The sequence below is a fragment of the Aspergillus eucalypticola genome (genome assembly GCF_003184535.1).
Source record: "Aspergillus eucalypticola CBS 122712 chromosome Unknown BO83scaffold_4, whole genome shotgun sequence".
Taxonomy (NCBI): domain Eukaryota; kingdom Fungi; phylum Ascomycota; class Eurotiomycetes; order Eurotiales; family Aspergillaceae; genus Aspergillus; species Aspergillus eucalypticola.
Window position 1 is genome coordinate 860126 of NW_020290278.1, and position 15489 is coordinate 875614.

Here is a 15489-nt window from a genome sequence, read left to right on the forward strand (position 1 = left end):
AGACTAAGCGTCAGATTCTCTTGGAGATGACTCCGCCTTGAGGCTTGAGCCCAAGGTCTTCATAGTATCCCACCAGTGTTGGACGTAACCCAGCGTCTTCAACATCTATCCCCATGCATCCGCTTCTAGTGCCCCATTTCTAGTGGAACTATTGGGGAGACCTTGCCCGTGTCTCTAAAAAGCCTGTTCATGTTCCTTCATCCAAATATGCACCGTCTCGCGGCTCATATCTCTACAACTCCTCAGGCTTCCTGCAAATTTTCTTCACCCCCCCCCCGCGTCTTGCTCCTATATCACCTTGCTTCAGTCGTGATGTTTTCCTTGATTATTGGATTGTCTGATCTACCCCTCAAATACCTCCTGGCGCACCGGAGAACGAGCCCTCCTCTCTTCCCTCCTTCTCTACAGCATCTCCCTTGTACTTAACAATCCACAAAGTCTTCCAAGTTTCTACGGACTCCCACAAACCGATAACAACTCTGGAAAACATTGCTTGCTTGTTCCCCCTCCCCCCAGGGCTCCCTAAGAACAAACCCATAAAGGATGTGCGTTGTGGGCCGCAGTGCTCGGATCTCAGTTCTTTGCCGGATGGTGAGCGGCCTTGACGACACCTCTTCGTCGTGTTTTGCGAAGTATGTATTGACAGGATCCTATCCCGTCTAAAACCAGTGTTGATGTTACCGTCGCAAGTGCAGAGCTGGCATTCCTAGTCAGTTTTAATATATTTGGTTGATATTGACAACACGTCTCTTATCGCTTCAGATGCAGTCAGTCTTTTATGGGTGTTTTATTCAGGCTTGGATATGCAGATGCGTTATCATTTGAAAGCAAGAAATATAGCCCGAGCCCAGAACGCTTCGAATGCCTCAAACTTGTGTAGCTCATGATACAACGCATGCCACAGTGTAGGAAGGTTGTTATTGTAGCTAACCACAATTGAGTTTCTTCCAAAATACTCTTGACTTGAAGAGGACTATAAACACAAAACAGAACAAAAGAACGAAAGAACCAGTATAAAGTAGACTGATAAACAATGATAGGTCCAAGGTCCCCACTGTCACGTCAAAACGTACCCTGGACGACGGCTTTCTTAAAATTGCAAAATCAGACGCAGAATCGGAAACAGAAGTAAGGGTTCGAAGAAGTTTGTAGTGTGGCTGAAAGCAAGTTCTTCAAGAGCTACTGGTGGCACGGAAAGGTGTCCCAAAGGGAAAAAAGGGCACGAGGGCAAAAGCGAGCTTCGCAAAGTTGAGTGTTACTTCGAACCTGCATTCCATCATGATTAGAAGAGTAATGGGCAAGAGGAACAGAGTACAGAAACAGGGCGAATGTGAAGAAACATGCTATGAAGAAGAAAGAGAAGCGCGAGATAGTTTGGATGGCAAGAAAGAAAAAAGGTGCTCACAGGAAGGTTTGAAACAAGCATGATCTTGTTCTGCTCGAACGCTTTCCCCTTTGATTCGGATCGAAGCAGATGTGGTGTCATGACCTTGGATTGCTACCAACTTGGTTAGCCTTCGTTTCCATTCTTGCAAACCAAACGTTTACACTGGATGCATAGGTTTTGATCAGGAGGAAGACGAACAAAATGCAGAAAGCAAACAAAACAAGAAGTAAACCAAGCTCAGCCATCTTACATGCTAGCTATGCAGGTGCTTCCCATTGCCACGTCGAATGAAGTTTAGAAGACAGCATTGTTGGAAGGCGTTTTTTGATTATTCTCTTCACTTTCAATGTCCAGGGCCCGTACTTGCGTTTGTTCAGCGCGGGGCGCTAAATGTTTCCAGATCGGTGCAATCGCTTCCCGGGACATTTTTCTGCTTTATGTCGGATTTCATCGAATTAAGGAGACTGACCTTGGCATCAATCGCCAAGTTCATGTTCCTTAGAACATCTAGCAGTTCTACTGCCTTCGGCTCCATCTTCTCGTAGAAGGCTTTCACTTTATGGCGTTGATTCTCAACCAAGACATAAAAAGAGACAAACAACAGCCCAAGCAAAAACAGACGAAATATACCAAGGAAAATCAGAAGGCAAAGAAACAATGACAGCTCTACAGTCCCCATCTTGACATCAAAGTGCAATCTGGAAGCCATTGTTAGAAAACGACCAAACAATTATCTTCATCTTGTTGGAGGCGCTACCGCCAAACCGGCGTTCGCTCATGTGCCACATCAACCCTGTTTCTCAACTCAAGTGGTTGAGAAACACACTGGAAGTGATGCTTTAGAAGACACAAAGCGTTTCACCAAGGCCTTTGCAGGTCTCCATGAGACTCACGGTGTGGCATGAGCGGACGCCGGTGTGCAGGCAAACTTGTTAAAGTGACGGCAGCGCCTCCCGTTGTATCTGGGACCCAAGCTATACAGCCTAGAATGGCTGTAGGCGCCCACTGGAAGTGGGGGGTCCCATCAGGCGAGAAGGGGTACCCAGGCAAATGTGCCGAGTGAAGCCCCCAGAACACGCCAGGGAGATGATAGGAACACACCAGCGACCTAGGAAGGAATTTGCAAACATTAGCCATGCAGTTCAATCTAGTAGAAAAGAAAGATCAATTCACTCAACTGAGTCACCAGTCACTTGGTGGCCATCAAACAAGCCATAGTATATGCCACATGTAGAAGGGTAAGATGGATAGAAGCATAGACTGGGAGAAGATAAAATGAGCAGGGTAGTAAGTGGTTCATCGGGAAGGAAATGGCGAAGACGGATTCTACTAGAGGAAGCAACTACACACGCGTTGGGGCAAGTGCGTATCGTTGGTAAGTGAACACGGTAGTAGAGACGTGTTGGATATGATGTAAGAATACGATACGCGAATCCGCGGCTACGCGTCAGATTAGGCGACACATCACAGTGAATGCTTGAACAAAACCACAGATTGTTGCATGTCCCTTACATTACTCTGGTCGATCGTCTGGGCGAGAATGCCTAGAGGGTCAAGCACGCAGGAACTATCTAATCAGATCTGCATCTAATCAGATTCACCAACCGCAGGGGCACACTGCCAGTCGGACTCAGGGGGGAATTGTTGATTGATCAGATTAGATAAAGGAAATTGGAACCAAGGCTGACTACGGAGTACGTAGTCGCACTAGCAGAATAGAACTATGTCATATTCCCGCCCCCCTAGAATCAGAAATAGAAACAAGAAAACTGACCAGTGTGCAAAGTAAATAGTCAGGAGATACGAGCGGAAATTACTGGTGGTGCCCGATGGATGGGGGTTACTTAAGTGAGAAATGGGAGGAACACGCCGCGCCATCTGATAACTTGGACTACTCCATCGGCAAACCCCATCAGAAGTGGGATTGTGGATAAGTTCTGGTTAGTATTTTACTTATTCTGGGATAGGACGGACGCTACTTGATTCTAGAATCATGGAACGCTGCGTAGCGAGTTTTGTGCAATTCAAATGGATTGTAGTGTCTTGTAGTCTTATATTGCTATGGTATAGATACATGATAGTTATTGAGTTCGCGGGACTTGACTGCTATAGCGGAATGCTGTCTTGTTTCAGGTCTGCGTTGAACGCGTAACACAACAGTATTGCAGACTTGCAGTGGTCATGCCTGCCCGAGCGGGGCAGAAAGAGTCATAATACTGGTGGGGGTGGATATTCAATACACAATTTGCATTTGTGGATTTGACCTATGAAGTAACCCAAAAATGGTGTTATACGGGGGGACCGACCTATGAAGGTTTCATGTGAGAGTTCATGAGAGAAGATGAAGATGTACACCGCAGGGTAGGAGAAGAAGGAAGAAGACGGCAGAAGATGAGAAAAAATTCCCGCGGCGGCACCAGAATAGGCAGGTGATTGGGCTGCGGGTCTGCAGGTAATGGAGCAAACCTCAACAACAGAGTTATCAGATGAGCTCGACGACATGTCGATCCATCCAGCCACGTCCCACGCCCAGATCCTTAGCGCTTGTTGCCTCGTTTTCAGTTCCAGTTGAGTTTGATTCATGCATATCACACAAGAGACCCTTTAACACAATTGATTTATTGATATTTTTTTCTTGGTGCTTTTGTTTTTTATATAAACCATTGAAGATGAACACTTGCCCTTTCAGCTATGAGTAGTAGTTGTGGTTGGAAGAGACAGTTTAGCTGCGGAACAATTCGAAATGTACCCTCGTCCTCGGTACATCCCAGTCGATATATTTTCTTTTTTCGTGGGTTCTTTAGATTAAAAGACGATCATAAGCTTTAGGTGACTAGCCAGCGTAGACTAGTATAGCCTCGGTTAGTACTTTCCCTTAGTGTTACACAGATCCCAGGAACCGCCGAACTGGCCTCCCACTTTGGCTCCACTGCGTCTTGAACAAAAGCATCCAATGATTGATCTTCCTCGCCGTTTCTCAATGAAAGCCGTGGACTTTACAACGGCAGTCCGGTGTTTGCTGCAATTCCTCATACCCGCATTACATCGTATTGGGATCGATTGTCTGCAGGACTAACTAGTACGTACTTGTTTGAGTTTACATGCGTCCACTGGGCGAAAATCAGGTCGTTACTGGGTCACTGTCCGGTGCCTCGTCTCTCCTCTCTCCCTGTCGAGTGACGATCCATACCTCTTTCTTCGGTACAATTCTCCCTTCGTAGGTTTGATCTTCTCCGCTCAGTCACCAGCTGGAACGGGACCCTCTTTTCCGATGGTGGATGCTTTGGGGGTTAACGGATTTCTCTTACTCATGGCTTTCCCCTCCACTGACTGGCCTTTGGACTCAAGCACACCATGGAGTCAACTGCAGCTCAGCCCCAAGTCTTTAGCTCTTCAAAAGGCCGCAACCGGAGCAATACTGATGAGCAATTCGGGTCTTGAAGTTTAGTGTGTTCCTGCTCTGTACGAACTATGCTAGCTCCTTTTTTATCTTTTCTTTTCTTTTCTCTCTCTTCCTTGGTGATCTCATTCTCTCTTTAAACTCTCGACCCCCTTCTTTTTCTTCCCTCCGCTTTCTCCAGATCTGGTGAACTATTCATTCACATAGAATATCGTCGACATTGGCGGGAATGCTTTTTGGGGGGCGTCTGTCTGAGTGTATCGGTTCACTCTTGCCTCATTGCCGGTCGATCATTTTGCGGGGATTCCGACTCATCCCCTTCCAATTGAGGGACTCTGGAGCACCAGCGCCCTGGATTCCCGTGCGCCTCTTTCGTTGACACATTGCGACTGCAATTTGAAGTCGCGACAGGGCCTGTCATATAACCGGAATCATACTTTTCTGTTCGAACCTTGCCCTGCGGCTTCCCACCGAGACTGCGTACACATATAAATTACAATGGCAGACCCAGACCCAGTGTCTGAAGGGCGGGCAGACTCCAATGGTGTCTATGGCTTGGTATGTCATGTTCAATTCGCTCATTCGAGGGATGAGCAGCAGGTACTGACTTGCGTGAACCTCTCTTTCGCATTTAGATGCGATCTCTCCATGGACTAGTCCCAACCAAAGCACACCTGAAGCAGTTCTTCGCTTACGTACACCTTCTTTTTTCTTTGGATTACACGATATTCGACGTATTCCTTGTTGTATGCGGCGTGATATTCGGAATAGCTGGAGGGATCCCCTTTCCTCTGCTCGGAATTGTATTTGGTAACCTGATCAACAACCTCAATTCGACCACTTGTTCCACCTCGGACAACGCTTCGTCAACTTTATCTTCCAGTGTACGCACCGAGGTCCTTTATGTGATTTACATCACCATAGCGAACTTCTTCATCATCTATATCTATACGTCATGTTGGTGCTTGGTGAGCGAACGTCTGGCGCGCCGTTATCGCAGGCGATACTTTGAAAGTATCATTAGGCAGGACATGAACTTCATCGAGTCACTTCCTTCGGGCGATGTGATATCCCGGTTGGTCAGTGACATCGAGACAGTACAAATAGGGACCTCGGAGAAGGTGGGCCTGGTGATCTCCACCATTTCTTACTTCGTGACCGCCTATATCGTGGCTTTCATCAAGGCGCCAAAGATTGCTGGCATGCTGGTATCAGTGGTGCCTTGCTTTCTCCTCATGTCGCTTGTTGGAGGTCACTTTATCAAAAAGTATGCGAGCCGAATCACAGCCAATATCAATGCCGCTACGTCAATTGCCTCGTCCAGTCTATCGCATCTGACCTTGGTTCATGCCTTCAATGCCAACGACCGCTTGGAGCAGCGGTTTGCCACTTACCTCTCCAGATCATCAATGGATGCGCTCAAAAAGGCAGGTACGCATGCTACACAACTTGGATTCTTGTACTTTGTTGCATACTCAGCCAACGCCTTGGCTTTCTGGGAAGGTTCCCAGATGATCTCGAACTCCGTTGCCCACGACAACTCAGGTATATCTGTGGGTGCTGTATACACTGTCATTTTCGTTCTCATCGATGCTTCCTTCATTCTGAGTCAGGTCGCCCCCTTTATCCATGTTTTTGCGTCAGCAGCCGGTGCCTCGGAGCGACTTTTAGCCTTGATCAATCGTCGTTCTGCCATCGATGGGACCGCAGACGACGGCGAAAAGATGACTGCCTTCGGGGAGGAGAACATTGAGTTTAATGAAGTTCACTTTTCATACCCGGCTCGACCAGACGTTCCAGTACTCCGAGGAATGAGTTTTGTCATCCCACCTAGGAAGCATACCGCCATTGTTGGACCCTCTGGTGGTGGAAAGTCAACCGTGGTTTCCCTCCTAGAACGGTTCTATGACCCTGCATCAGGCGATGTGACCATCGGAGGGAAGAGTTTCCGAAATCTCAATGTTCGACATTTGCGAGGCAATATTGGTTTCGTTCAACAAGAACCCGCTCTGTTGGAGCGAACAATTCTGGAGAATATCGCGTACGGCCTGGTGGCTTCATCCGCAGAGAAGCACCAACGGCTCGCCCCGTTCATTCTCGATGAAAGCCTTTCGGAACTTGCTGTAAAGATCAGGGAAGGCATGTCCGAGAACGATGCTCTTACCGGCTTCGACAGTTGTGTTGCCGAGATTGTAGAACTCGTCAGGGAGGCTGCCGCCAGCGCTAATGCGTTAAACTTCATCGATGCTTTGCCTCACGGGTTCGCAACCCATGTGGGAACAGCAGGAAATCAGCTTAGTGGAGGCCAGAAGCAGCGAATTGCTCTTGCTCGTGCTCTTGTGCGAGAACCGTGTTTACTCATTCTCGACGAGGCTACGGCTGCCTTGGATTCCACCAGCGAACAACTTATCCAGGCTGCACTGGCCAAGGTATCCGAAACGGTGACCACAGTCTCGATTGCACATCGACTAGCTACTGCCAAAAATGCACACAAGATTGTGGTCGTACAGACTGGACGTGTCGCAGAGGAAGGATCTCACGCGGAGCTCGTGGCGCAGGGCGGCGTGTACGCAGAAATGGTACGGTTGCAAAACCTGGGTAAATTGAGCGTTGAAGATTTGAAGAGCCCTCACGATATGATTACCACGAGCAGTCTTCACGAGAGTGTGCAGCCGACAGACGAAAAGGAAGCCTTAGTAGGCATTGGGGGTTCAGACATCACTGAAGACACGGTGTGCGGTGAGGTACCTTCTGGTTCCACAGATGGTGATGGGAGCAAAGAAAAGAAGAGGAAGCGTTCGGGCTGGTTCACCATCAAGTACACGTTCTCTCTGGTGCGGGCCAACCTGCCGTTGATTTGCCTCGGGCTCTGTATGTCCGTCATCATTGGAGGTAGCTACTCGGCCGAGGCGATTGTGTTTGGCCACACCGTTGGCAGTCTGAGCCCATGCAGATCTTCTGATGCCATCAGTGATAGTGGCAACCTTTATGGGTTGCTCTTTTTCATCCTTGCCCTGGTCGAGCTTACGGCAAATGTGGTGGGCGGCTGCGCCTTTGGCTGGGCAGCGGATAAGATTCTGTATCGGCTCCGGGTGCTGTCGTTACGATCGCTGCTGAGCCAGACCATACAATGGCATGGTATGGAGGACCGGACTCCAGGAACTTTGATCACTTATATCACTGGGGATGCTGCTTCTCTGAGTGGGATCACCGGATCGACTATCGGTCTCCTTCTTGCTACAGCCGTCAACCTGGTAGCAGGGTTGGTAATATCATTTGCTATCGCGTGGAAAATCACTATTGTCTTGTTTCCGACCATACCCGTCCTACTTATAGCAGGCATGATGAAGCTCCGCGTTCAAGCCAAGTTCACTGAGCGGCATCAGAAGGCATTTGCCAAGGCCACGGCCATCACAGTCGAGGCCGTCGATAACATTCGTGCTGTTGCAGCATTCTCCCTTGAGAAGCAATCTCAGGAAGTGTTCGTCCGAGCCCTGCGCCGCCCATACCGGGACACAATGAAAGCTATTGCACATGGCAATGCCTGGTTGGCATTGGCGTTTAGCATCAGCAACTTGGTGTATGCCCTCGCGTATTGGTGGGGATCGAAGCAGGTGGCATCGGGGCTCTACTCCCAAACTCAATTCTTTATTGTCCTGCCTTGCCTGCTATTCAGTACGCAGTCTTGTGGTCAAATGTTTGCTCTGGCGCCGGATATTTCCAAGGCCCGTCTGGCGTCGTCTAACATTGTTGATCTGCTCACTACCCGCTCCGCGGAGGAGGAGCTGGCTCCGGGTACCACGCAGAGCATGCAGCCCTCAAGCTACCTGCTTGAGGAGAAAGCCGCCGCACAGGATGTGGAGGCCGCAGAGAAGCCCCGTCGGGGTGTACGTCAGACGAATGGCAACGGTATCGGCGCCCAGCTTCGTGGGGTGCATTTCACGTATCCAAATCGGCCTGAACGTCCAATTCTACAAGGACTTACCCTGGACATCAAGCCCGGTCAGTTTTGTGCGCTGGTCGGGCCTAGCGGATCGGGCAAATCGACGACCTTTGCCATGCTGGAGCGATTCTACCGTCCTGCAGCCGGGTCGGTGATCATCGACGGGGTAGACGTGACTCGGCAGCTAGGCACTGAGTTCCGGGATGATATCGCCTTGGTGCCGCAAGAGAATGTTCTGTTCGAAGGAACGGTCGCATTCAATATTGGTCTGGGTGCTTGCCCCGGCCATGAACCGACACAAGAAGAGATCGAAACGGCGTGTCGCATGGCGCACATCCACGACGTGATTATGGCCCTGCCGGACGGGTACCAGACGATGTGCAGCCACGACGGCAAGCAATTCTCAGGCGGGCAGCGCCAGCGCCTGTCAATTGCACGCGCGCTGGTGCGCAAGCCACGGCTGCTGCTGCTGGACGAGTCGACGAGCGCACTGGATGTGGAGTCGGAGAAGAAGATCCAAGAAGCCCTGACGACGCTAGCGGGCCGCACGACGATTGTCGCGATCGCGCATCGACTGAACACGATCCACCGAGCGGATCAGATCTATCTGATTGAGGAGGGCCGCTGTGCGGAACAAGGAACCCATCAGGAGCTGATCCAGCGTAGTGAGACGTATCGAACGAGTGTGATCCACCAGTCGCTGGAGACCTAATGAAGATGGGCAACTGAAACACGGCATCGCTGTACCACAAAGCACACGAAAAGAACCAAAAGCACCCCTTCATAATTAGAATGATGGTGCCGGGTCATCTATGACAAGCCTTCCGTCTTTTTTGAAGGGTGGGACTTGACTGCACTTTTGTGATATGGGATTCTCCTCTCTCCACGCGGCTCACATAGGTAGCAGCATCTGATGAAAGCATTGATTGATTTGGGATACTGGCGCAATCTCACCCGGGTATTGGCATTAAAGTCCTTATTGTGTTTGAAGGGCGTTTTTGGAAATGATTGGATAGTGTACATAGAAGCTTTAATTTACTGGACGTATAGTATCTGCTGGCTTTTGGCTCGGACTTCCGAGTTGGTGGCTGCCTGAGGCGTTAAGAACTGACGGGTTCCGTATCAGCCATACCATCAATACTACAGATACCGGCGGAAACACAGCCCAGATTCTGCCAGATTGGGAAGGTGCCCAGTATCGTATTCGGAAAGCCTCGTATCGCGGGTGTCTCATCCAAGGAGGTTATAATAAAAACGAGTGGATTCAGTTGGAATGAATGGGGGGGGGGTGATTCACTTTCCCTCCAAAAAGTGTTATTGTTCCAGACAATAGAGCTCTGACCACAATCATCCTCGCTAATATCATGGCGGGAGAAGGAAGTAAGAATAGGATAGGATGATGGGGTTCCGCGCGGCGAGTCTATCTGAAACGACACTCCCCGTTTGGTGTGTTTCATTTCGGCCTCAAACTCTCTTTCGTCTTCGATCTCTCACTCAACCTCTTCTACTCTACTTCACCCTCCTCTTCCTCCCCCTGCTCGATTATCTGCCCTGTTGACTGGCTCTCATTCTTCCTTCCTCTGGTTTCCGTTATTTCTTTTCCTATTGGTCTGACGTGGTGCGTGGTGGTTGTAGTAGGTTGTTGTTGCTTTCCGTCCGCGGTCAGGTAGTTGGTTAGTGATAGTCCTTCCTCCCTCCCTCTCCCCCCCGTCTTTTTGCCCCTGGTCGGCATTGCTGCTGGTCTGGTCCGGCGGCCTATTTCGCGCTACTCATCAACCAAATTCCCAGCAGCTGCTACTACTATTATTTGCTCTCCCTGTCTTTTCCCACTTCCCACCACCCCCCCCTCTCTCCCCTCCCCCTTCCCCCTCCTCCACCATGTTGACCCTGGTCGATCTGCGACTAACCCTGTTATTAATCTAATCATTTTACTCACTAGACTCGCTCGTCATTCTATCATTCTCTTGCTCTCTGTTGGTGGTGGGAGTTAATTGCATTTTCCATTCTGCGCGCGGACTCGCGTCCTCCCTCCCGCATATCCTCCCCCCCCGGCACTACAGCCCTTGTACACACCCCCCGTCCTGACAAGCCCCCGTTTCGCATTTCCCTCGCTGTATGATATTCTAGCGATATTTCTACTCGTCGAACAAGACCGGAATTGACGCCTTCATTTCGAATTCGTCGCATGCGTAACGGGATATCGAAGAACTCCTTAACGACTTGGACGAAAACACTCTGACCTTAGCATCGCGGGCGCATTCCCAGATTCACGCCATCGTTGACCTCCTCGATCAACTCGTCGTGCCTAGCTTGTTTGTCTCGGTCGCTACTAGAGCGAGGAGTACAGGATGGAGTCCCCCGCGTATCCAGAATCGCCGATGGACCAGGATGATATCCCGTATCCTTGCAAGGGTTGTGGAGAGGTATGCAGGAGGCTCTGATGGAGCAACAATGTTTATCGCATGCTAACCTAGCTTTCTTCGCGAACAGATTCTAGAAGAGGGCAAAGCTTTCGAACTTGGTAGGTTTGCATTGAGTCCTCTTGACCCCTGGTTTGACAAGTGGCTGACCGCTCCTTTCTTGACTTCCCGTGTAGCGGGCAATCGATGGCACATTGAATGTTTTTGCTGCAGCACCTGCGGTACCCTTCTCGATTCCGACGCACACCTGCTACTCTTGGGAGATGGTTCGTTGATTTGCAGCAACTGCACGTACAGCTGCAGTTCGTGTGGGAACAAGATCGAAGATCTCGCCATCTTGACCGGCGAGCAGGCTTTCTGCGCACAATGCTTTCGATGCCGGAACTGCAAAAGGAAGATCGAAAACCTGCGCTATGCTCGAACCTCGCAGGGTATATTTTGTATGGACTGCCATGAATCCCTCATGCAGCGTCGAAGAAAGAGGAATCGGAATGTAGCACCGTCGAGGAAGCAGACGCCGGCGAACATGAAGCTAGACAAATCACTCCCTTCCTTGCCCTCGGAGGACCCCGAACCGATGCCTCGTGGCTCCGACGAGGCAGCTGCCGATGCGTATTCAGATGCAACCCCCGATACGACTTTGCGAGGAGCTGCGCCTGCGCTGGACGCAGGAAGGGGCAGAAGCGCTTCTGCTACCGGTGCGGCTGCAGATAATCAAGGTAGGGGATACTCTGTGGATTGTGAAAATTGTGGTGTCTGAGGGACTAACTCGTAACAATTCTATATATAGACAACCTAATTCTCCCTTCGAGCACCTACCGAAGCAATCGACACTCAGTCATACCTCAACCGGAGGCAGATGGCGGTGGTGAATTCTTGATCCCCGTTGCGTTCGACCCCTCCGAAGAACAGCGGTCTGCGCGCGGACAGTTACCTGCCACAACGTACGGGAAATCGCCTCATGGGTCGGAAAGCTCATCTCCGCATATTGCGTACCAGGAAAAGGGCCGGGATCGCGGTGATCTTGACCCGGCACGTTGGCGTCAGGATGACCTCGCCAACGGCACAAACACCGCCAGATCGGCTTCCGCTCGCAGTTCCAGGTCTGACCTGGGTCGTAAGGAGACCAGCACTTTCTCCACTCCCAGCCCCGAAAGCACCAAATCGGCAACTGTCCAAAGAGAGGGTTTGGCCCCAGAGCTTCAGAGAACTGCCAGTGACAATACCACCACACTTCCGACTCGGCCTTCGCATGAGCTGCGTCGCTTGCACGAGACGACAGGATCGGTAGACTCTGCCCAGTCGTTCTTGTCCTCCACGAGCGTGCAGCATCCCAAACGGGCCGATTCCCTGGAGAGCAGGCTGCATCAATCATCGAGGAAAGAGCCCGGAACGTCTCCTCGCCCGTCCTCTGTTACCCCCAGCGACCAGTGGAGCGAGCGATCCACTGACAGGACCGGTGTGAGCAGAAGTACACCTCGGACTGGCGACTCCACGTGGACCCCACGCAGTGAATTGAACGATCAGGCTAAGCCCCGCGCACGTCCCAACTCTATCAGCACTCTTCAACAGGTAGAATCCTACCGCCAAACCGACGGTGCGGGTTCTCCCTCGTTGCTGCGGTACAGCGGTGGCGGCGACTTCACCATGGACGAAGATATGGCCCGTATCATGGGCTCGGACGATGGCAACAATGCCCAGACGAGTGAGTCTTTCCTACGACGCGTTTCGAACTCTGTTCGCCATGGCCGCAGCTACAGCGATAAAGGTTCTCGCCTATCAAGGGACGCCAAATGGCCGAAGTCGCCTATTAACGGATCTGCAGCGATACCCGACCTGGCGAGCCCGTCTGTGATTTCTCCTGAGAATGCAGGACCCGAGGAAGTGACATGGCTGCGTAATGAGCTGCGCAAGGAACGGCAACGCGTGTCCGATCGGGAACAGAAGATCGCCGAGATGGAGGCGATGCTGAATGCAAGTGCCGATGTCAAGCAGGTTAACACCGAACTTCACGAGAAGCGCTCTACGATGGTGGTCTTGGATGCACAGAAGGAGATTGCCATGCGTGAACTTACCGTGCTAACCGAGCACCTCGAGGCTGAGAAACGTGGCAACGGTGGCTCGCTCGATCTTGGGAAGCTGACCAACCATGTCCTGCGGGAATTTGTGGAATCGATACAGAAGCTGAAAGATACCTTTACGCCACAGATCGAAGAACTGGTGCAGAAACGTAACGATGCTGCGGAGGAATTGGCCAACCTGAACCGTATGAAGGACAAGAGCTTCCAGGAATTCGAGCAGTTGTCCTCCAAGAACGCTCAACTGGCAGAGCTGAACAACCAGCTGGTGCATCAGATCCAAGAGCTCTATAAGGCCAACCCGACGGACGGTCGTGGGGCTAACGGTCTTGGTATTTACTCTCATGGCAAGGAGAAGTCCCTCTCCGCTATTGATGCTCTCAAGGCGGCCAACAGTGATCTGGTTCCTACGGTAGCGACGACAAACATCTCAGAGGAGGCTGAACCAGCTACAATTGTTCCCGGTCCCCAAGTGGTTAGCATCAGAAAGGGACAGCCTCGCAAGTTCAACTGGAAAAAGGGCGGTCAGAACGTCGCCAAGGGCGTCACCAAGGGTCTCAAGGGTGCCTTCATGTCGAGCGAAGCGGCACCCGCTGAGGGTAACCCGGGTCTGCCACGCTCCCAAACGCAGGATCCAAGTCGCCCCGGATTTGGCTTCTTCGGCAACCAGCGGAGCAAACAAACAGGACTACGGATGCCGCAAACCGACAGCGTCCCTGCTCTGGCTGAAACCCCTGCTCCTGGTGGTAAGTATCTGGCTTCTTTTGTTCCACTTGCGTACAAGCAGATAACTAATATAGATCAGCAGGCCTTTTCGGTACAGATCTGGAACAACGCATGGAGCAGGAGAAGAGCATCATCCCTGCCATCATTACTCGCTGTATTCAGGAGGTCGAACTACGAGGTATGTGGTGCCAGTTACGGACGTGCGCTAGGGATGCTAACTGTCCACCTAGGTATGGATATGGAAGGTATCTACCGGAAGTCTGGCGCCAGCTCTGCAATTCAGACTATTCGGGAAGGCTTCGAGCGCTCTCCACAGGATTACGATATTTCCGATCCTGACCTCGATATTCATGCTGTGACCTCTGCGTTGAAGCAGTACTTCCGCAAGCTGCCCATGCCGCTCATCACCTTTGACGTTTATGAAAAGATCATCGATTCGGGCGAGATCACTTCTCAGCCCGCCCGGGTCGAACATCTACAGAAGAATCTGCGCGAGCTGCCGCGCGTTCACCAGGATGTGCTCGAGTTCCTCGTGTTCCACTTGAAGCGCGTGGTCGAGCGCGAGAAGGAGAACCTGATGACCAGCCAGAACATCGCCGTCGTGTTTGCGCCAACCATCATGCGGCCCGAGAGTCTCGCACGTGAAATGACTGATGTGCAGAAGAAGAATGAGGTCTTGAAATTCTTAGTTGAGAACTGTCAGGAAATCTTCATGGGTTTGCAGGGTTAGAACGCTATCAGTTTCGTTTTTGATTAAACCATCGGCCTGGTCCGGAGGGGCGCGAGGATGCAAACGGTACATTTCCCATTTTCTTTTGCCTCTCGAATCGTTCTTCCCACTTTTGGCTATTGGAGTGACATGCACCCCATTCCCATTTTCCTTTCTTCATTTAGAATACCCCGAACCCTGTCAGTACGACAGTTGTACATATATCACGGCGGCACGGATGTCTTGGACTTTTGATTCTCCTTTCCCCCCCCTTTCCTACACCCATCCTCTTTCAATCCATCATGCCTCATCAAACTCTCAAAAGCCCTGCCACCATCATTCTCGAATGATATATCTGATCAGCGCCTTGCCTCCCCGTCGATACCCTTATGTGTCTCAGTTTTCTTTTCCTTCCCGAATCCTCTTCCCCCCCTCTTTGAATTTACCCCATGTAATCTGTCTCATTTCCTCTCTCTCTCCGCTTGCTTGCTTGATTTATCCCGCAGGTTCGAAGCTAGTTCTTAGTCCATGGTGATGTGATATTGCTCTCTCTCCCGATGCAATCGATCTGTCTCTCGTATCCTGTACGCTGTGCGGGGACCACAGTCTGTATATGCCTGACCAGGGTCTTCCTTCAGTGTCTCTCTGTACCTTCCCCCCCCCCTCGGTTTATATCCATTCTTATAAACTCATTTGCCTTTGGATTGTGGTATGTTTGTTAGGCGAGTTCTGAAGTTATCGATGAGATCGAGAGTGAGCGTTGGCGTCTTGTCGTTAGGGACGTGAGTGTGTGATTAGTTAGCTGATTTGTTGCTGTTGCTGCTTG

General features: G+C 50.9%; 4 protein-coding genes across 4 annotated transcripts; 2 read left to right on the plus strand and 2 right to left on the minus strand.

The window, feature by feature from the left end:
- Positions 1-817: 817 nt before the first annotated feature.
- BO83DRAFT_385663 (uncharacterized protein) lies at positions 818-1632 on the minus strand (the record flags this gene model as incomplete). Its single annotated transcript, XM_025532628.1, has 4 exons — positions 818-973; positions 1074-1157; positions 1406-1498; positions 1549-1632. The coding sequence occupies 4 exons, from the start codon at positions 1630-1632 to the stop codon at positions 818-820; spliced, it is 417 nt and encodes a 138-aa protein (XP_025391681.1).
- Positions 1624-2253, minus strand: BO83DRAFT_173091 (uncharacterized protein). The gene has a single exon (XM_025526414.1). The coding sequence runs from the start codon at positions 2094-2096 to the stop codon at positions 1761-1763; it is 336 nt and encodes a 111-aa protein (XP_025391682.1). The 5' UTR covers positions 2097-2253; the 3' UTR covers positions 1624-1760.
- Positions 2254-5258: 3005 nt separating this feature from the next.
- BO83DRAFT_457630 (ABC transporter ATP-binding protein) lies at positions 5259-9753 on the plus strand. Its single transcript, XM_025537105.1, has 2 exons — positions 5259-5345; positions 5423-9753. The coding sequence occupies exons 1-2, from the start codon at positions 5286-5288 to the stop codon at positions 9440-9442; spliced, it is 4080 nt and encodes a 1359-aa protein (XP_025391683.1). The 5' UTR covers positions 5259-5285; the 3' UTR covers positions 9443-9753.
- Positions 9754-10900: 1147 nt separating this feature from the next.
- On the plus strand, positions 10901-14793 carry BO83DRAFT_173112 (putative Rho GTPase activator Rga). The gene is made up of 6 exons (XM_025526415.1): positions 10901-11153; positions 11221-11251; positions 11327-11869; positions 11941-13974; positions 14037-14132; positions 14185-14793. Exons 1-6 carry the CDS (start codon positions 11079-11081, stop codon positions 14682-14684), a joined length of 3279 nt encoding a protein of 1092 aa, XP_025391684.1. The 5' UTR covers positions 10901-11078; the 3' UTR covers positions 14685-14793.
- Positions 14794-15489: the final 696 nt, after the last annotated feature.

What these genes read in the sequence shown, in the direction of transcription:
- BO83DRAFT_173091 (XM_025526414.1), bottom strand. Translation starts at nt 2,096, where the DNA reads ATGGCTTCCAGATTGCACTTTGATGTCAAGATGGGGACTGTAGAGCTG.
- BO83DRAFT_457630 (XM_025537105.1), top strand. Translation starts at nt 5,286, where the DNA reads ATGGCAGACCCAGACCCAGTGTCTGAAGGGCGGGCAGACTCCAATGGT. An exon ending in CCAATGGTGTCTATGGCTTG is followed by an intron (nt 5,346 to 5,422) that starts GTATGTCATGTT and finishes TTTCGCATTTAG; the next exon opens with ATGCGATCTCTCCATGGACT.
- BO83DRAFT_173112 (XM_025526415.1), top strand. Translation starts at nt 11,079, where the DNA reads ATGGAGTCCCCCGCGTATCCAGAATCGCCGATGGACCAGGATGATATC. An exon ending in CTTGCAAGGGTTGTGGAGAG is followed by an intron (nt 11,154 to 11,220) that starts GTATGCAGGAGG and finishes CTTCGCGAACAG; the next exon opens with ATTCTAGAAGAGGGCAAAGC. An exon ending in TGCGGCTGCAGATAATCAAG is followed by an intron (nt 11,870 to 11,940) that starts GTAGGGGATACT and finishes TTCTATATATAG; the next exon opens with ACAACCTAATTCTCCCTTCG.